This window comes from Brachypodium distachyon, chromosome 3, assembly GCF_000005505.3.
Source record: "Brachypodium distachyon strain Bd21 chromosome 3, Brachypodium_distachyon_v3.0, whole genome shotgun sequence".
Lineage (NCBI taxonomy): Eukaryota > Viridiplantae > Streptophyta > Magnoliopsida > Poales > Poaceae > Brachypodium > Brachypodium distachyon.
This window is the reverse complement of record NC_016133.3, coordinates 1697965-1717789: the sequence shown is the minus strand read 5'-3', so window position 1 is coordinate 1717789 and position 19825 is coordinate 1697965. Positions and strand designations below refer to the sequence as shown.

Here is a 19825-nt window from a genome sequence, read left to right as displayed (position 1 = left end):
TTTTACCAATATCGCTGTTGCCTGAACTTTATGGAGTTCTTGATGCATGCCGAACTATATATTACTCCCTCCGATTTATAATGAGTGTCTTAGATTTTGTACTAACTTACTACAAAGTTGTATTAGATCTGAGGCCCTTATTATGGATCAGAGGTAGTATTATTTTTAAATCTTTCAAAGATTTGATACATGGAAGTCGTAATCAATTCAGATCAACGAGGTACACATGATGCAGTGTTCAACAGACAACAGATAGATGCGTTTTATATGTTGCCTGCATTTTATGGTGCTAGGACTTCAAAGCTTTCATTGTTTGCCATTTCTTAGGAAAAAATAATCAGGAATAAATCTTTAGTTCTTTCAGCATTTAAGTGAATTAATCCTGCAATTAATTTAAGTTATTAGACGTGTCTCAGTGAGAAATTCCGGGTTAATGAGTCCTGAAATGCTAGTATAGCTCCTGGGCGGAGTTGGGGACGTACTTTTCTTGGTTACATGTGCGCGGCTATTTTTCACATGGGAAATTAATAAAAAATGGAGTAAAAAAATAATTCTGAATCCAGTGACGCCTCCTTTAGTTTTGTCCAAGAAAATCTCCTGAGAATTGAAGCGTTGGTTGAACAAGCGGAACGCCCCTGTGACCAGACAAATTCAGAAATTTGCGCACCGTAGTTCCTTGTTGCCTCCCATGCATAGATCGATCGATAACAAAATTAAGGCAGGCCGTCTGGCGCGTTTGGACCCCACCGAACTCCAAGTTTTTTACCTGGCTTATGCTTCAAGATCGTTTGTGGTGCGCCGACAGGCTGCAACGTCGAGGATGGCCCAATTGCTACTTCTGTCTCTTGTGCCGTCGCAATTTCGAGACCTCCCTGCATCTCTTCGTCGAGTGTCCCTTTTCCAGCCAGCTCTGGTGCTCCGTGGCTCTCTGGAACAACTGCGGCAGCATCGTCGTGGCCATCCGCGAGGCGGCCTCCATCAATTCCTTCCACGAGCGCCTTATGGAGGTGTGTCCCCCCGAGCACAGGAAGGGAATCAGCTCCATGTTCATCCTAGTTTGTCACTCCATTTGGCGTGAGCGAAACTCCCGGATTTTCCAAGACAAAGCTTTTCCAATCGGTCAGCTCTCCTGTTTCATCAAAGATGAAGCCCAAGCATGGGCGTTTGCTGGAGCAAAAGCTCTCAAAAAGCTTCTGTGGGAGCCCCCTTGATTTCTCTTAGTTTCCAACCTCCTTCTTTCTCTTATTTCTTCTTTTTTTTCTCCTTTCTGCCTAGTGCGGTTTCTTGTAAATCTTTCTACCTGCTAATATATGGAAAGCCAGCAGTTGATGGACCTTTCAAAAAATAAAAAAAATAACAAAAATAACAAAATTAAAGCAGTGACATGGAAATTAAGTAAATTAATATGAGTTGTATTCATCGGGTTCAATTTATTTAGAAGCTACGCATCGCTGGAATGCTAGTTTAGTTGCTCTATATGGCTCTCGGGAACTAGTACGTGCTCTGTTTCACGAGTTGCAATTTATAGAGCTCCACCCGGCCCGTGCACGCATTGAAGCAAACTGTCAAAAACCCTCGCATTGACTGTGTATTCTATGATAATAACGTATCATTTCTCTGAGAATTTGGTACTTGTAAAGTGATCAATTCGGATCAATGGGAGGAGAGTACTGTTCATATGCGTACTGTTCTGCTGTTGCGTATCTCAGCCTACGTACGCCTTGCCGATAAATAGACATGTGACACATGTGGAAAAAAAGTGATTATTTTCCCTTAATAACGATTAGTGAGATTGGCTAACGCCTCCTACTCTCCCCCAGCTGAACGAAATAATAGGCTTTTAATTAGGTTTAATTATTTCCACTCAAAAAAAAATTAGGTTCAATTATTATCATTTCGAGGCTGACATATAACCTATGAATCGATTACCAAATTTTGACCCCATATATCTGAATCCTGGCTCCGCGTTTCCTCCAATACTTACAATCGCTTGTTTAATTACATCGATCTCGTGTCTATGAATCGCTTGTTTTGATAAGTAACAAAAGAAATAAAGGTAATACGGCACTTAGCAATTTATTAAAACACGAAAATCAAATATGTCTCAAAAGAAAATGACAAAGCCGACAGAGTTGGGGCAGAGATATGAGCACACCACGAGTCCACGACATGGAAAAGGTCGGGTGAAGGGGCCTTTGGGGTGAAGCCGGCAAAAGTAGTTACTACGATAGCTCAAAGAGCACAGGTTCCCTTGCACTAGGGAGAACTTCTCTGGGGCATACTGCTTATTTTTTTCCAAATACTCTTCTTTACTATCAAGAGGAGCCTCCATTCGAGCGACAGTTAACCCGAATAACGTCCAGAAGTTCAACATTCTTCCAATACTCTTCATAGTAGACATCGTGGAGAGTTCCCTAATGTGATGATCAGTTAGCTAAGTTTCCCATTGCCTCCCAAGCCTAGCTCGCTCCAACATGTATGGGGTGATCAAGCTCACTTTAGTTCTCCATGCCACACTCATCGCTGAAAAATGGAACTCCTAGAGCTACCCCCTAAATACTACTCCACTATTTGCACACCTTTATCGGTGCGTGCAAATGTCGAGAGACTTGTTGCTTCCATTATCTGAGAACTCGTATATATGTACATGTGTTGCCTCTCCTTGATGCATGCCGGACTATATATTATTTTTTTATAACGTTCCAAAGATTTGATACTTGGAAGTAATAAATTCAAATCAATGGGATACACAGAAAAAAGATATGTTATGTTGATTGCTTGCATTTTAGTTCAAAGCTTTCATCGTTTAATTCTTTCAGTATTTAATTGAATTAATCCTGCAAATATTGAGATCGATCGATTGATCAGAGTGAGGCTTGACATACTATATATGTACAACAGAAATGCAGCTGGAAATGATATGAAGTAGTTTACAGAGTAAGCACAACCACTACAAGTCTACAACCAATGTCACTGCATATATAATTGTTAAAACAAAACAGGGCTGAGCTTTTGGAGCCCCGGTGCTCGCTGGCGCTGGGGTTGCGCCATTCGGCTCCATGATAAACTCAACCAGTGTCCAGTTCCTGTTTTTTCAACATCAGAGTCAGGAACATCCTCCGATGGCGCCTGATCCGCCACTGCATGCCCTCCCTTCTTGCACCAGCTCATTAATTAATTCAGTCCTCCGAAGGTAGACGAACACTTTCTTGATTTTCTCAAATTTCCCTCGAGGCCCATATACCGCTCGAGCATGTTCATACCAGGATAGATGTACTGCTCGCCCAAAAGAGCAATATAGATCAGTCTCTACCATCAGATCTTCACAAATGGACTGTCCATACTGATTACAGGGTATATCGTAGAAGAGCTCTTGGTGATTAGATGTGTCTCTATATTAATTTCAGCGAGAATTATTGGGCTAAACAATCCTGAAATACTACTCCATCCGATCCATAATAATGAATTAATAAGTGTCTCAGAATTTGTATTAACTTAATACAAAGTTGTACTAAATCTGATACGTATCCTTATTATACTCTCCCTCCATTCCGGTTTGTTGGGCTGAACTCTCAAATCTCAGGAACCAAGGCAGATCCCCTGGCAGCGGTCATTAACGGATCGGTTAAAAGGAAATAGCAAAAGAATCCGCATTGCCGTTTCATCTGCCCAGCGAATTAATGGCCTAGCTTCTTTCTTGCGTGGTGGTTAGGCTGCCAAATTAATTGCGTTGTGGGCGCTCGAGAGGAATCAGCGAGATCGGCCAGGTTATCTGGAATTAGGAAATCAGGCAAATCAGCCAAACAAACCGGAACGGAGGGAGTATCGATCGGAAGGAGTAGTACAATTCTCAATGTAGTGATGGCCTCTTTCTTGGTCCAAGAAAATATCATGCAAAGTCACGTTGGGTGATCATTGGTGGTATTTTTTTTTTCAGAAAACATGAAGATTGCACGCCTTCGTGTATACTGGTAGAAACTTTGCGTGTATTAGTAGAAAAATTATGTTCAAACCTAAAAATTAGCCAATAGAACAACTGACGATCCCGTGCTCTAGAATGCGAGTAACATCTATGAAGCCTACGCTCGGTGGGATAGAGCTTTACAAACAAATTAAGAAATCAAAGAATCAGGCCACGCGACGGAAAAAAAACAAGTCAACACCTCCTTGCATTGTACGAAACGATTTCCCGACTGACTGTTGATCGGCACATTTAGGTTTTCCCGACTAACGATCCGTATGTAGTTTTTCCGACCAAACAGCGGCAGATAATGCAATGCCGTGTTGTAATTCCTAGAGAGGAACTGCAATTGGCGTGTGTGCTTGAGTAACGTGTTTACATGTTGCAATTCTGCCCTACCCAGCGAGTTTTCGCATTTCCGTTGCAAGCCTAATCAAATCTTTTGTTAATTGCCGAGTTCGGTCTACGCCTTGTCATGCACACGCATGTGAAAAAAAGTGGAAACAGGCACGAATGATTACTCATAGAGATAAATGGACACAAATATATAATGGTAGAGTGGTGTACTTTATTGACCCATGTGCTTGTAAGATCTGGACTGCACCCAATTCATAGAACTTTTATTATACTCACTCCGATCCACAGTAAGTGTCGCTGATTTATCATATATCGGAGGAGTATAGGGGTGAGTGTTCGTGCGTGCGTTCATAGGTGTGAGTGTGCGTGTGTGTGAGTGCTTGCGTCTGTATTGTGTTTTCTAAAAAAAAAAAATCAACCACTTAAACACGCACTTTTCGGCAGAAATAAAAATCAAGCACTAAATGCATAAAAAAAAACTCGACGCGATTTGCTAGTCCACTGTGTAGATATAAGTTGCTCTCCTATGCTAGCACAGGGACCCTTATTTACATGCTAGGGAATTTCCGGAAGGAGACAAACCGAAGGCATCAAGGTGGCCATGTTGGTTTTCTGAGTGCATCAGTCAGATACCCCTCCTTTCAGCCAAAGGAGGGATGCTTCTTCCCCTTAACTTAATCAATAGTAAACACTTTTACCAGTTGCTTGAAAAAGAAACATTATCTAATCTAACCATACATGTATATATAGTTACTCATCAGAGAATTCATCCAGTGGAATCGGTTGTTTTTATGGCCTTCATTCATTCTATGTTGATACGGTTGTTTTTATATACAGTGTGATGATTTGTTCATCGTACTTCGACAATGAGCAGGGCCTTCATTTATTCCACGTTGATACATATATACTATTTCAGATCTAGCTAGCTTTTCGCTTTACCATACACAAGTTATCTTTTTACCTGCGTGCTTGCTACAAAATGGCAGCAGTGCTACAAGAATGGCAGCAGCGGACAGAACAAAAACCTTCTTTATTAGATACAAAGTTGTGATGTTTCTTGTTGTCGCAGGGAAACAATGCAAATTGAGTACAATGTTGTTCTCTAAGACGAGCCTAATAAACCTAGAAAGTTGAACATACTTGACACAAGATGTCATACGATACTTATCAAACAGTGTGACAGTTGTTTGTGGAGGTTTGGGCATTCCTGTTGCCTACCAAGCGTAAGAAAACGTTATTTCCATGTTCAACTTCAGCCCACCCCCATCCAACACTAGTGCGTGTGAAAAGTTGGAAGAAAACGAAAGACATGAGTACTCCCTCCGTCCCATGTCGAGTGACTTTCTATTACATGTATCTAAACGCTTTTGACGCATAGATACATTCATATTTAGACAAATTTGAGTCACTTAATATGAGACAGGGAAGTATACAATATAGTGTATATATGCACGCACACAATGATGGAATGGTATGATGTGTGGATTTATTGACTTACGTACAGCGCAGGTAGTTACCATGCATGCATATGCATTTGTAAGATATACACCACACGAAATCCGTACAGCTGTGTAAGATATAGACCACATCAAATCTGTGCAGCTTTTATTTTTATCCTCGGTGTCTGATTACAAACTCACAATTGATATGCAAAATAAAGCTTCATGGCATTTCATGTTCCATCTCTAGCTCTTAGCTCACATCTCTCTCCTCCCCTACCTCTCTCTTATCCATAGCAAGCATATATAAATAACGTTCTGCTAGCTATACTTCAACAACGAAGCACCATCAAAGAAACTCATATGCAAAAAAAATATGAAATTCTGCTAGAAACAACTAACCTTGAGACACTTTTTGTCAAAAAAATAAATACAAATCCACCACCAAATGCACAAATTAAAATCAAAGAATGGGGATCGTTTTCCATGAGTGGCACTAGTCAATTATCTGGACAAATTTTTTGCTCCACCGCAGTTTATATAAAAGAAATCTCATTTTCCAAGTGTTGTATTCAGTGATTCTTAACTAAACGTGAAAATAAAAAATTAAGCTAACCAGTGTTGCATTGAGTGGTCCTTAACAAGTGTAGGTACCTTCTCTGCATCATCAACGTCACCCAAGTTGGTCAAGTGTCAAAGTCTTTCTCATGGAGACCAGGTCTTATCACAAAGCTGAACCATGGGGCCCCCACGTCAGTGCACAGATACTGCTCTGCTCGAAACGAAACGAATTTCTTGTTGTTGTTCAGAAAGGAAAAAACAAAAAGGAGAAGCAGAAATTCTGAAATATCCCCGCCTCCACCACTGTTCTTCTTCTTCTTCTCTCCCCACTCTCCGATTCCTCACCCGCAAATCCGCCCTCCGCCGCTCCCATTTGCTCCTCTCCCCCTCCTCGCAACCCGCCGCGCGACCTCGCTGCCGGCGGCTGGACGGTACGGTACGGAGGAGTGGCTGGGGTGGGTGGGTTGGTGGCGAGGGCGTCCCTCTGGTACTGGGCTGGCGCGGAGTGGAGATCCGTTCCCCCGGCTCGGGATGATTCCTCCGGTCGTTGGTAAGGAACGCTCGCTTGGATTGCACGGGATTCCTCTAAAGATTTCGTTTTTGTTGTTGCTTATCGGGGGGGATCTCGTTGCTGTGAGGCTGTGAGCAACCGAATCCAAATCTGCGTTTCCCTCTCCGTTCAGTCAAGCTGACGGTTCTCTCTTGGCTGCGTAATCTAAGGGATCCATCCGAACATCCATCTGTCGGGTTCGATTGGGTTATCACTCGTCGGCGTGCAAGATCCACCAATCCGCCGCTTAGGACTTGGCATCCGAGGCGCGCCCGCCGTTCATTTTCAAGTGTTGGTGTTTGTTAAAGAGTTGATACCCATGGACGTTTGTCAAGTTCCCACTGTAGTACCGATGCAAATCTTCAAGGGGAAATGCTAAAGAAATCCAAATTGCCTCTTGTGAATGAGGTTCTCAGTTTGGTCAGTTTGGGCAAACCAGAGGCTCTTTTCCCCCCTGGCAGCCCATTACTGTAGCATGAGCACAGTATGGAACACAATTTGGTTTGAGTGGGATGAACTTCACTTTTCTAATGCTGGTACTGCTACACTTACACATGTGAATCTTGAGGAGAAATAGGATAGTCGTGAAACGAAACTACGCAAGGAGCCGAGGAGCAATCGTTGATCTCTGAAATGTTAAATTTGTGGTGCTTTTTGATAGTTCAAATGCAGATTGGATGACATAACTGCTCCTTAGTAACATGTTGAAGTTCTACATTGGATCTAAGTTTATTAATTTAGTTACTAGTAACTTCAATCTAGTTGGATTTTGCTGATGGTGCTGGTGGTGACAACTACTAATTGGTTCTAAGTTTTACCCTCATTCTGAATGTGTGGGGCAATAAGGCTTACCCCTCACATCACGGTTTTTACCCTAAATTACAAGTGATCAACCATGCAGGTTTTTATGTAGCCCCGCTAAAATGATACATGAATTCAGTATCAACCTATGCAACATATTATTCTACGGATACTTTGATACCTCAAGTAATAAGCATAAAACTGTATAATGCAGCCGATCACAAGGAAGGATGGAGTGGTGGGGGTGTTGATATTATCTAGTGCTTCCAAATGTAAAAGAAGCTTTGACAATGGCCCCAGGAAGTAGCATTGTGACTGAAGTTCTTGAATCAGATTGTATAGACCATGGGCTCTCTGAGGCACTCAGTAGTATTAGGCTTGATGGAGACTCTACAAGTAAGCCCTCCTGGGCTGCTTCACTTGTCAATGTTGGTTTATCATCATTGACTGGCTTGAATGATTTGCTTGAGTGTCCAGTGTGTACAAACTCAATGCGGCCGCCTATACTTCAGGTATGTGTACTGATGCTTGTCTTGACCCTAGTCCCCCAGCAGAGGCAGATTCTTTGACAATTTTGCAAATGACATTCTGTTAGTTTTCGTTTACTCAGTTTTGGGTTGGAATTTAGAGAAAAAGCTGTGCCTGTCCCATGACTTTGCATACTTCACTTAAATTGCCTTTTGATATGTAAGGCATAAATGCTGCGAATTTTGTGCCAACATAGGACATGTAGCTACTAAGGTGTTCTAAGTTTGAACTAATAACAAGTTTACATGTTGTCATGCTAAGTCGATTGTTTTTCATTTTGTGTTCATTGTATTTCCCATGTTACGGCACTGGCTTGTTGATCTTCAAAGTCATCCATATCTTCCACATGTTGAAGAAACAATAGGAATGTCTGAGATCAGTTTCTTGGTTTGATCAGTATGCTTGTGGCGTGCATGCATAGTTAGGTTCGCATGCTTCTGTATTCCTTTTCCCATGCATGATCTCAAGTCTCAACAAGCACATAAGTTTTCTGCCCTTTCATGAAAGCTGTTCTTAGTCTGCTTTATCTGCTGGCTCTTCTGTAGTTTGCTTTATATTCTGGCACTTCTGTAGTTATGTGTGTAGTATGTTATGTTTATTTTACCAATTTTTCATTTCAGACTCAGCATTGTAAAATATGATTTTTTTTATTTAACCTATCATGATCATCCACTTCCACAACTTTGTTACTTGTTCCACCCTTATTTTATGTCACTGAAGTCAAAAGAGTTGCAAACTGATTGTGTTAGTTTAACTCTTAAATCATGGCAGTTAGAACAATGTTTTCTAATTATGATTTATATAGTGAGAAAGATGATGATCTACTTATTATTAATGCTCTTCTTGCAGTGCCCAAACGGTCACACAATTTGCTCCAGCTGTAAGCATAGGGTAGACAATCATTGCCCTACTTGTCGCCAGGAATTGGGAAATATTAGATGCTTGGCTCTTGAGAAGGTGGCCGAATCCATTCAGCTTCCATGCAAATATCAAAGCCTGGGTTGTACCGAGATCCATCCTTACCAACACAAACTTAAGCACGAGGAGCTCTGCAGGTTTAGGCCATACAGTTGTCCATATGCAGGTTCAGAATGCTTGATCGCAGGTGATGTTCCGATGCTCGTGTCTCATCTCATAAACGACCATAAGGTGGACTTGCATGAAGGCTGTACCTTTAACCACCGCTATGTGAAGTCCAACCCTTACGAAGTGGAAAATGCTACATGGATGCTCACTGTAAGTAATGTCTCGATGCATGTTAAAAACAATTGGTGTCTGGCTGTGAAGGAAAAGTTATCTGATTGTCCAATCAAACATTTTAAAATGTTTAAGCATATTCATTAGCATAGTATTTGCCTAGTAAGAAGCATTTCTGGTAGGAGTATATCTTTTCGCGTTCTGAACATGATCAAATCCTCATCTCTTGCTTTGAAACCTTTAAATCTTAGTTGTTTGAATGAATCAGCTAGCTTTTGACTGTCCAATCTAGTGATATGGTCTGCCATGTGGTTGCCTTGCAGGTATTCAAGTGTTTTGGGCAGCACTTCTGCCTCCACTTCGAGGCGTTCCTGCTCGGCATGTCACCAGTATACATGGCTTTCCTGCGGTTCATGGGTGAAGAGAGCGAGGCACGGAACTTCTGCTACAGCCTGGAGGTGGGTGGGAACGGGAGGAAGCTGACGTGGCAGGGCACTCCCCGGAGCATCCGGGACGGCCACAAGAAGGTGCGGGACAGCTTCGACGGCCTCATCATCCACCGCAACATGGCACTCTTCTTCTCCAGCGGCACCAGGCAGGAGCTCAAGCTGCGGGTGACCGGTCGCATCTGGAAGGAGCAATGATGACGAGCCCGCTGCAAGCTCCTCCTCTCCTGGCGCATGCTTCCCTCTCCCTCCCTCCCTCTCGGGCACGCCACGGAAGCGAGAACTGGACCACGGTGTTGTTGCGAGCTCCCTGACATGTGCAGATGCCTCTTCAGTTGTCGTTGTTGCCCCCCATGATTCCATTGTTTTGTTGTTGTGCTAGGAGACTGCCTACCTGATGTACAAATGCTTTGAAATTGTGGGACGACTGTGTTGAAACCACTCAAGGGAAAAGCTTTCCCAAGAACATATGCTGTGATTCTTTCGTTTCAGTCATTCTGTATTTCTATGGCACCAACTGCTATGTCAGGCAAGACCTACTCTTACGGGTAGGTGTGGGTCTGGGCCAAGAATGCCATAGAGACGTTTCGCATTTTTTTACCTCAAACTAAGAGTTGAAATGTAGAAAGTATGATGTATCGGTGACAGTGGGCCTTGGCATTGTGTTGCGTATCTTAAGAATATGTAAGAAATGGAACCTCAAGAAGCAACAACGACGCTTTGGCCGAGTGGTTAAGGCGTGTGCCTGCTAAGTACATGGGGTTTCCCCGCGAGAGTTCGAATCTCTCAGGCGTCGATACCTTTTTTTCATTTTATCCTTTCTCTGGATTTTTGATAGTTTCATTTATTTTTTTACTCGAACTAAAACCACGACAAAAAATTTAGTATAGGAGGGAGTACTTTTGATAACCGTAAATAAATCTATTTCGAGGAGAAAGGATTGACTTTGAACTTGGCTTCAATCCATACTGTATTCTCTCCGTGGTTAATGCTCACCGGTTTACTGACATTCTGAAGTGCTGAGCAAATCATAGAGATAACCAAACTGCTTTTTCTTTTTTTCTAATTATTATTACTAATAGGCAAACTGGTGCACAAGGGCCATTCCTTCTCAAGTCTCAACTCAGGTATACACAACATACAAACAATCCCGTGCCACTGTTTATCATTCATTCATACAGATATCCAGAGCTTTGCGGCCCATCTCAGGAGAAAGAAGATAACACTGCCGAGTTGCTGTCAGCTGAGTCAGCGCCATCTCGTATCGAATGAACACACTGGTAACAATGACATCCGCCGCAGTGAGCCGTCAGGCATACTCCTTGTGAGATGAACATATCAACCGGATGGATGGACGATCATGGCGTCAGGCAAGGAGCGTCAAGGACACTGCACTAAACATAACATCGATTTCAGGTTGAAGCAGGAAAAAGAATGGGAGTAAGTTGCCCACAGTGTGTTATTTCACCATATGGCGGTAGGTGGTAGGCTAGTAGTCTAGGCATGATTCGATGATAACAATGAATGACCAGAATTAACCTAAGGTGAAAATGGAAGGAGTCAATGTGGGCTCTGAGATGGTGTGAGAACCTTTTTGCTGGGGAAATTAGATGGAAGGGCCAGCGACTGAAGTAGAATGGCCTGTGTCCTGCAACTGCTTCAGGGTGGACGCAAGCCAATCCAGCCCATCATAAAGGCCCTCACCCCGGAGTGCACACGTCCCCTGTATATGCCATAGTCTGTTCTTGAGATCATGAAGGCCCATCCCTTCGCTCACCTCCTCCGGGCTCATCGCACCTCTCTATGTGAAGAAGGGAAACATAATCAGCATAAGTGATCTATGCCTCCAATTTTTCTAATAAAAGTAATATTCCACATTTGTCCTCTAACATAAACTGGATAAACTGATAAATGTTGTGTTTTATTCTGTACAGAACCAACATTAAATTTGATACTACAACAGACAGGCTGGTATCATTTTATTTTATTTTGCACTAACAAACTACCAATCATAACGCAATTTCAGAAGACAAGACATGCAACTGTGAACAGCTAGACAATTATGCGGTAGAGTGGTTAATTTAACTTACCAAGTCCTGCTTGTTTGCTAATACTAAGATTATGCTGTTTGCCATCAAAGGGTCCTTGATAATGGTCTGAAAGTGGAAAAAAAAATGCAAGTTAGCAGGACCTCACATTCTCAAGCAGCGTTATTTGAGGCCATTGGAAGTCCTGTTTGACAGAATAGTATAAAATATGTTACCTGGAATTCTTGTCTGGCATCTCCAATCCTTTCTCTGTCCAAAGAATCAACAACATAGATCTACACCAAATCAAAAGTGGAAACACATCCTTAACTTGGCAGCAAAAGATAAGTATATGATACATGTAACAGTTAAAACTAAACAAATCCTTAACAGGCTAGGAAATCAATCAATAGCATGCAAATTTTTCAATAGGTCTTACAATTTGAAAAAAGGCTGTATTTTGATATTAACCACACTTTGAACAACACATGAAAGACAACCAATGCAATGATTCAGAAAATATTATTTTATAGGTACTAAAGTGGGTTGGAAATGGAAAAATGAGGTGCTAACTATTGAGGTTTCTAATAATTATTACCAGTGCATCGGAATTGCTGAGGTACATCTTCCATAATGGCCTGAGCTTTTCTTGTCCGCCAACATCCCACACGGTAAATGCCACGTTCTTGTACTGAACCTTCTCAACGTTAAAACCTGAAGAGGAGAAATCATATACCAAAGATATACATACAATCAATGAATGGCAGAAACGAGGCGAGCAGTAAAGCCCAAGATGTCAAGATGGTGCATTTTATTGTCAAAAGCAGGAAAAAGGTTTAATCTCCCAAATTTCCACTACTTCCTAAAATTCAATTATGCCAAGTTATTCCAAGTAACATAATTTGGACGAAGAGAAAATGTTAGCCACCCCAATAACTAGGAAACTCGAAATCAACAATATGAAGCAATTCTGTGTATAAATAATAAAATGAAAGAACTTTCCCCTAAAAAAATAAAAAAAGAAAGAAAGTACTTAATGCATCTTCATGGCAATAAAAAAATGAAAGAACTACATATTGTTTCATGGCATATAATGAGAATAAGTGTTTGTTTATCCATTACCACCTGCATCTTCATGGCAAGGTACACTACTGCAACACTAGGCATAAATAAATACAGAAATAGTAGTATGTTATATCAATCTCCTACCTACTGTAGGGACTGTTGAAAGAACCTCCCCCATGTGCAGCCTATACAAGATTGTTGTTTTGCCAGCTGCATCCAAACCAAGCATCACAACCTTCAAAACGTTATTCACTATTAGCCGAAAAAAACTGACAATCAACAAAAAAGAATGTACTACTTTATAAGTTGAGTCTGAAGGTCCAGAAGGAGACTTGATGAAACGGTTCAGTTAAGCCACCACAAAATTGTTGAGTTAAGGCATATGAAATGGTTAGGGATCTTTTGAATTTCATGATTTAGTTTCAGTTCGAAGAACTACAGAGGCAATGCCCACATCTAACAAGACAGCTAACCAAGTTAGCTAATGTCCTAACTCTGCCTCTGCAAAATTAACTGTCAGTACTACAACCCGTCCGCTGCTACTACACACTTCTAAAGTGTCAGCCATCCCAAACCATTTCGCGACAAATTGCTCACTTTCCGCTGCAAGGCAAGGAGAATACAATCAGCAAGCACTGAATTCATCAGATTTGCGCCCGCGCAGCTACGAATCCAACGCCCAGGCATCAACTCGACAAGAAAACCCTAAAGGTTCAGATTGGCACACTGATTCGACTATTCTAGGGCCGGTCCTGAGTGGCTCAATTCAAGCAAGTCAGCAAGACTGATGCAACCAAAGCAGGAACGTCGAGAAGTGAATCGATTCCAAGAACTACGCCGCATCGAGAGAGAGGCCCAAGAACCTACAAGATCGAGAACCAAGCAAGACCCCAGAAGCAAGCAAGCGCGCCGCGGAAGCTGAAAAAGGGGGAAAGTAAAGGTAAAGTTTGATTGACGAACCCTCATCTCCTTGGTGGAGAAGAAGGAGTCGAAGAGCCTGCGCAGAGCCTGCCCCATCTCCCTGCTTCCGCTTCCCTTTCCTCCTCTCTCGCTCTCTCTGTTGAGTGGGTGAGTTCTTGGCCGGTCTTGGACAGCTGTCGCTACCTGCAGGGGTCCAGAGCAGCGTCGGGCGGGGTTGGTTGGTGAGAACTTGGCGAGGAAGAGAGGATGCGAGGAGGAAGAAAGGGAGGAGGAGAGGAGATGCTTCTTGTTCTTGGCTACTGGGAAAGGAAGGAAGGACAGCGCACACACACAACACGCGGTTAGAATACACTTGTCTTGCTTTGCAAACTTTCTCCTCAATCGGGTGTCTGTTTTCCTGCCGCACTTAAAATTCCTTTGACGGCAGTTTAACGAAATTGATCAATGTGACTAATCGAAGCAAAGCGTGCCGTGTTTGTTACGGACTAACAAAAAACACTTAATTATTATAAAGACATTGATCTGGGTTGTGAAACGGTGTTTATCTCTGACTTCTTTTCTCCGACTACTAGTGTTTTTTTTTCATTTTCTCCTTTCATGTGCCCGTGAAAAGATAGACATCTATGGTGCATCTTTTGATCGCAATACTGCGGGTACTATGTCACACACAGACTTCCTCACGCCGCTATATCACGGGGCTATCATATTCTTACGTCAATTTCGCCTACAACAAGATTTAGTTGTATTCAAACCCGTAACACTTGCTTGTCGTGATAGATTGTCGAGTTGTGACCTTAAACAAGGAAGATGGGCTGCAAGGGACAGGTACATGACGCAACGGTGCGGGGCAGAGGAGTAGGAATGTGGGTGCGGTGTGGTGGGAGACGTTGGGTCATGGCGAGGCACGGTGAGGATAAGCTTTTGGTGATCATGGTTTATCTTCCAGACCATCGATTTGTTCCTTGGGTAGGATGAAAGCGTCATGTTTTGTAAGTTTTGGGTGCATCACATTAGGAAGAACCATCAGGTGCGCTGAGAAAAGGTTGTTAGGGTGTCCCCACCAACCCACCCCACACCATTTTCACATTTTGTTTGTTATCGTGGATTGGATGATCCAGATCATGCTATAAGTGCAAATATTTGGTGAGGAGAGGCAATTAGAGGTGGAGAGGAGCAGATGTGTGACGCCACTGCCACGGACTATCAATTCCTCTTTGTAATAGTAAAGACGTGAAGAGGAAAGTTGGTTGAAGTCAAACTTTTGTAATAGATGCTGCCGTATTGGAGAGTGAGCTTGGTGTAATGTTATCCAGATGTTTCATCTGATCCATAGTAACAGAGTTGATCAATGTAACTAATCTAAAATTCACGATTATGGTTCTAATCATTAGGTCAGATCTCTTCTATTGTCTTCTTAGAAACCCACTTTTACATGTCAATTTATTTGTGATTCTTGAAATAAAAAAAATAAAAAACACTAGCCCTTGCAGCAAGTCAGCTGCAAGACCATTGTTTAAAACGGTTCATCTCGATTTGGTATGAGAAACTCATATTTAAATATCCATTTCGTAAGGAAGACAATATCGACAATAGTGATAAGTGGCGTGAGGGACAGAAAAGGCACGAAAAAAAATTAACCTAATAGTATCTTTTTGGCAAAATACTATTTGCATGGGCTCATATGTACAGAAACATTTTTCTCTTGGCAAATGTAATGTAATATATTCCCAATCCACAATACAACCTGGCGCACATAAAATTCAAACACCAGACCATACCAAAAGCTTCTACGGATTACCCCACGCCCTCCTTCCTTAAAACCCCCGAAATTTATTAAATCACTTCACATATATACAAAGTCAGAAGGAGAAAAAAACGGAAAATTTGGGGAGGAAGAAGAAGAAGAGAAAGCCCCCAAACATCTCTCTCTGTGCTACAAAATCATCCCGGAGACTCCCCAGTCCCCACCCGAAATCAGGCGGCGGCCTCGTCGCAGATTCACGGCGGACGGAAAGAGGTGAGATTTCTGAGGCGGCGCCGGAGCCATTTTCTTGTGAGAATTTTCGGTGGCGTCTTAGTTTTTGAAGCCCCAGGCAGCAGTTTCTTTTTTAATCTCCTTGTCCAGCTTTGGCTCACCTTATCTGTATCCTTGCGCATTCCAGGGGCGTTTAGGCACAGTAATTGGGCGTGGTTTGGTTGCAGATAGTCGGAAAAGGTACAGATTTTCGCCGCTTATTCTGCGGATTGGAAGGAGAGTCTGGGGCTCTGGGCGCTTCCATTTCTACGGCGATTACATCGATTTCCTGGTGCTGTTGCCGAGAATCCGCCGTGAAATTGGTTGGGGGAGAGGAAAAGGTAGGGATCTAGACCACTCAAGTTCTCAATATTTTTTCTGAATTTGTTTTTGGTCTTCCTACTGATTTGGAGTCCGGAGGCATGCTGATCTAGGGTTAGGGATTTGTTGATTATCTGTGTTTAGGAATAGGAAAGGCAGGAAGAGGATGGACTACTACAACATCCTCAAGGTGAACCGCAATGCCACCTTGGAGGACCTCAAGAAATCGTACCGGCGGCTCGCGAGGACGTGGCACCCTGACAAGAACCCGACTGGTGGCACCGAGGCTGAGGCCAAGTTCAAACAGATAACCGAGGCCTATGAGGCAAGTGAACTTCTGTACATTTACTTTCCTTTGCAATACCCGTTACAGGGTACGTGTTTGATTATTTGCCGGTTCGAAATTCGAAACGAAATGATGATAGCTATTTGTGCTTTTAGTTTAAATTAAATGATTTCTCTTTTGGTTCTGCGCATATAGAAAATTGTAGCTCGATTAATGTGCTCACTTGTATATCATGATTAAGGAGATTTACCTTTTAGTTGTAATAGAATGTACCATGAGCATCTCTTTGTCGCCCTGAGTACATGGTACAGAAGCTTATCAGCTCAAATTTGTAGTTGCCCGTACCTCCAAGTTGTGCCAAGGTGCACCATCTGGAATTGGAATGTTCAATCTACTTCTTGGATCTACAAGGAGCGATGTATAGTTTATGTTTTTCTTCTTGAACAGTACTGCTCATCTATAGTGTTTGTTGTGCAAAGTGGAACTATTGTTTCATCTTCCATTCAAATTCAATAGGAACATTTGCAATTTTGTATTCAGTTGCAAAAGTAACTATACTGTTCCGGCATCTCAAAAGTTAAAATGCCTAATTTGACTTTCATTTAACGTTGTTTGGAAATGGTGAAACTGGGGCTTCTCTGATTATTCTAAAACACATTTGCGCTAAGTTCAAAGTTACCTTTGCCTAATCTGCTTGCCACTTTGCATTTAGTAGGGAGCACAGTATGGTGTAAAGTAATCCTAAAGGTTCGGTGAACTATATTAGATGTGATGCAAGACTGGGTCTTGTTTAAATGCAATTGCAAAAGAAACTGCAGCTGCTTTACTTTTCTGGTAATCATCATTTGCATGTAACCTCATCACCTCTTAAGACACTAACAGCCCGTTTGGCAACCAAGAATTCATTTCATTTGGTAGAAATGAAATGAAATCCAATTTTTGATAGGATTTCATTTGGTTGAATTTGAATTCCGGGTTCAAAAATCATGTTTGTCTACCACATGGAATTGTAGAGTGAGAGACAATTCGAGAGAAATGATGCCTTTTAGAGAGGAATTGGGGTTAGTTATAGTATAATTTCATAGAATTTGAGATTGGATTCCTATGGCCAATTCCGTGCCACCCAAACAAGTTGGTTTCTGGAATTCAAAATGAATTCCAGAATTCTATGCCCAAATGATGGGTGCCAAACGAGCTGTAAGACTTGTACTGTATTGCACTCATTTTAGTTTTATTCTATCACTGTACAACATATATGGGTGCGGATTGCAGTATGTGTTGTACTTTACTTTTTTTCAAAGAAAGCACCAGTTATACAAATTCTGTTTCCTGTTTTCCTCCAAGTGCCTTCACGGCTTCAAATTTAGTTCATCTGTTGCTTTACTTATTTGCTCTTCTCTCACCAACTGTGGCTGATTTTGCCAGGTATTAAGTGATCCAGAAAAGCGTGCAATCTATGACCAATATGGTGAAGAAGGTTTAAAGGGAATGCCTCCACCGGGTTCGCAAAGCCGAACCTCCACAGCTGCTGGCCCAAGTGGTCCAAGTAATTTCCGGTACAATCCTAGTGATCCAGATGATTTCTTTGCCGAGTTCATGGCAAGCAGCAAGCCATACTCCTTTGACCAAGACCGAGGGCGCTTTCATCAAACACACTGGACCTCAGCAAGAAACGGTCGAAGTGAAGCTTCTTCCGGTTCACAGAAGGAGCCCAGTACCAGTACAAGTCAGCTAGAAAAGCCACCGCCTGTAGAGAAAACATTACTATGCACTCTTGAAGAGTTGTATAATGGAACAAAAAAGAAGATGAAGATCACTAGGAATGTTCCAAAACCTGATGGGTGCGTATCTACTTTTCCCATATACGTGACTGTAATGTGCTGTTCCACTGTGGTATTTTTCTCTGCTGCTTTTGATTTTCATTTAATATTGGCACATTTATGAAACTTGAGAATGTGGGCCTTTACTGTGATTGTGTGAATTTGAACTATTTATTGCCTATTGCTAGGTCCTTTTTTGCAAGAAAATTATTATAAAGTGTGAATTTGAACTGCTCCTAAAATGCTTACCTTGAGTGCATGTCTATGGTATTTAATTTGAACATCTGTTCACATATCGTCTTGCATATCTTAGCATGTTTTTCTGGCATTTGTAACCAGAACAGGTTTTGTCGTTTTGATGTTTGACTCTTTTTCTTTATGCACTTTTTTCTCCATTAGCAGTAAGTCCCTACTCTTTACTAATCTTGTTATCTCCAGTCAAAATTACTTAAATTAAAAGGGCTACTCTTTGCATGAATTCTGATTGTTCTTAACCCTAATGAGGCAGGTTGCTGATAAATGCACAATGCCGTTTTTGTAATTGATGTGAAAATCATGCCACGGTTGACATCATACCTGGCATCCCACTGTGTTTGTTAAGTTCTACACGTCTATAATGTTTTGTTGGTCTCCTTTGACTTTTTCGCGAGGAGCATAGACAAGGAGTATAGCCACCTATAGCCATTTTCTACTTTTGCCTATTTACTCCCAAAATGAATCTGGATCAGTGAAGTCCTTCCTATCATCTCTCTTGCATTGCAGGGCATAACTGGCTTGAGATGTTTCAGTATTTTGCGTATCTGATTCTCCGTCTTCATGTCATCTTTTGCAGAAGGCTAGAAGTTGAGACAGAGGTCTTACTGGTTGAGGTTTTGCCAGGCTGGAAAAGGGGAACAAAGATGACATTTCCCAGCAAGGGCGACAGGCTGCACGGCTATTTGCCACAGGACATAACCTTTGTCATCGACGTGAAACCCCATGACATCTACACTCTGGAAGGGAACAACCTCCTAGTAAGCCAGGAGATCCCTCTGGTGGATGCTCTTGCCGGGACAACCATAAACCTCAAGACCCTCGACGGCAGGAGCCTTCCAGTCAGGGTGGAGGAAGTGGTGCGCCCTGGGCAGGAGATAGTGATCGAGAACGAAGGTTGGCCGATCAGGAAGGAGCCAGGGAAGAAGGGGAGCTTGAGGATCAGGTTTGATGTGACCTTTCCGACAAGGCTATCGTCGTCGCAGCGAGCTGCCATAAGGCGGATCATGGGAAGCTAATAACATAAGCATTTTATGGATTCTTACAGAAACAAGTGGCTTGTCTTGGGGCAGGTGGGCTGATTCAGATAGTTCATTTGGTGATTGTAGATCCAATAGTTGTGGCACTAATTCCTTAATGTTGGCTTCAGAAGTGAGAATGACTTCTTTTGCATTTTGCTCATCATTACATAGAACGCTAATCGTGGTCACATTCAAGTGCGATGGTTTGAGCTAATGATAAAATTTATAATTTTTAGGAGGATAATCTTGCCAGAAAT

General features: G+C 42.2%; 3 protein-coding genes and 1 non-coding gene across 7 annotated transcripts; 3 read left to right on the top strand and 1 right to left on the bottom strand.

The window, feature by feature from the left end:
- The first annotated feature begins 6558 nt into the window (after positions 1-6558).
- Positions 6559-10357, top strand: LOC100838500 (E3 ubiquitin-protein ligase SINAT2). Its single transcript, XM_003573919.4, has 4 exons — positions 6559-6868; positions 7884-8181; positions 9047-9433; positions 9718-10357. The coding sequence occupies exons 2-4, from the start codon at positions 7960-7962 to the stop codon at positions 10036-10038; spliced, it is 930 nt and encodes a 309-aa protein (XP_003573967.1). The 5' UTR covers positions 6559-6868; positions 7884-7959; the 3' UTR covers positions 10039-10357.
- Positions 10358-10554: 197 nt separating this feature from the next.
- Positions 10555-10636, top strand: TRNAS-GCU. Its single transcript has one exon. It is a non-coding gene; the product is annotated as a tRNA-Ser (tRNA).
- Positions 10637-10877: 241 nt separating this feature from the next.
- On the bottom strand, positions 10878-14196 carry LOC100836668 (ADP-ribosylation factor). Of its 2 annotated transcripts, none has more exons than XM_010235452.2 (7): positions 13893-14196; positions 13077-13167; positions 12466-12581; positions 12104-12163; positions 11931-11996; positions 11431-11641; positions 10878-11234 (listed from the first exon to the last, which is right to left on the bottom strand). In XM_010235452.2, the coding sequence occupies exons 1-6, from the start codon at positions 13947-13949 to the stop codon at positions 11447-11449; spliced, it is 585 nt and encodes a 194-aa protein (XP_010233754.1). In that variant the 5' UTR covers positions 13950-14196; the 3' UTR covers positions 10878-11234; positions 11431-11446. The 2 variants fall into 2 exon arrangements, with proteins under 2 accessions (XP_010233754.1, XP_003573961.1); XM_003573913.4 differs by having other exon boundaries at positions 10878-11229; positions 13893-14194.
- A 1418-nt stretch (positions 14197-15614) lies between these two features.
- On the top strand, positions 15615-19809 carry LOC100835130 (dnaJ homolog subfamily B member 1). Of its 3 annotated transcripts, none has more exons than XM_010235450.3 (5): positions 15615-15870; positions 16016-16208; positions 16308-16513; positions 17900-18315; positions 19127-19809. In XM_010235450.3, the coding sequence occupies exons 3-5, from the start codon at positions 16355-16357 to the stop codon at positions 19563-19565; spliced, it is 1014 nt and encodes a 337-aa protein (XP_010233752.1). In that variant the 5' UTR covers positions 15615-15870; positions 16016-16208; positions 16308-16354; the 3' UTR covers positions 19566-19809. The 3 variants fall into 3 exon arrangements, with proteins under 3 accessions (XP_010233752.1, XP_010233753.1, XP_003573957.1); XM_010235451.3 differs by having other exon boundaries at positions 15617-15870; positions 16056-16208; positions 16333-16513; XM_003573909.4 differs by having other exon boundaries at positions 15617-15870; positions 16333-16513.
- Positions 19810-19825: the final 16 nt, after the last annotated feature.

Coding starts and splice junctions, on each gene's coding strand:
- LOC100836668 (XM_010235452.2), bottom strand. CDS start 13,949: ATGGGGCAGGCTCTGCGCAGGCTCTTCGACTCCTTCTTCTCCACCAAG. Junction 12,582..13,076: donor TTCAACAGTCCCTACAGTAG/GTAGGAGATTGA, acceptor TCTCCTCTTCAG/GTTTTAACGTTGAGAAGGTT. Junction 11,997..12,103: donor ATGCCAGACAAGAATTCCAG/GTAACATATTTT, acceptor TTCCACTTTCAG/ACCATTATCAAGGACCCTTT.
- LOC100838500 (XM_003573919.4), top strand. CDS start 7,960: ATGGCCCCAGGAAGTAGCATTGTGACTGAAGTTCTTGAATCAGATTGT. Junction 8,182..9,046: donor TGCGGCCGCCTATACTTCAG/GTATGTGTACTG, acceptor CTCTTCTTGCAG/TGCCCAAACGGTCACACAAT. Junction 9,434..9,717: donor ATGCTACATGGATGCTCACT/GTAAGTAATGTC, acceptor GTTGCCTTGCAG/GTATTCAAGTGTTTTGGGCA.
- LOC100835130 (XM_010235450.3), top strand. CDS start 16,355: ATGGACTACTACAACATCCTCAAGGTGAACCGCAATGCCACCTTGGAG. Junction 16,514..17,899: donor AGATAACCGAGGCCTATGAG/GCAAGTGAACTT, acceptor TGATTTTGCCAG/GTATTAAGTGATCCAGAAAA. Junction 18,316..19,126: donor AATGTTCCAAAACCTGATGG/GTGCGTATCTAC, acceptor CATCTTTTGCAG/AAGGCTAGAAGTTGAGACAG.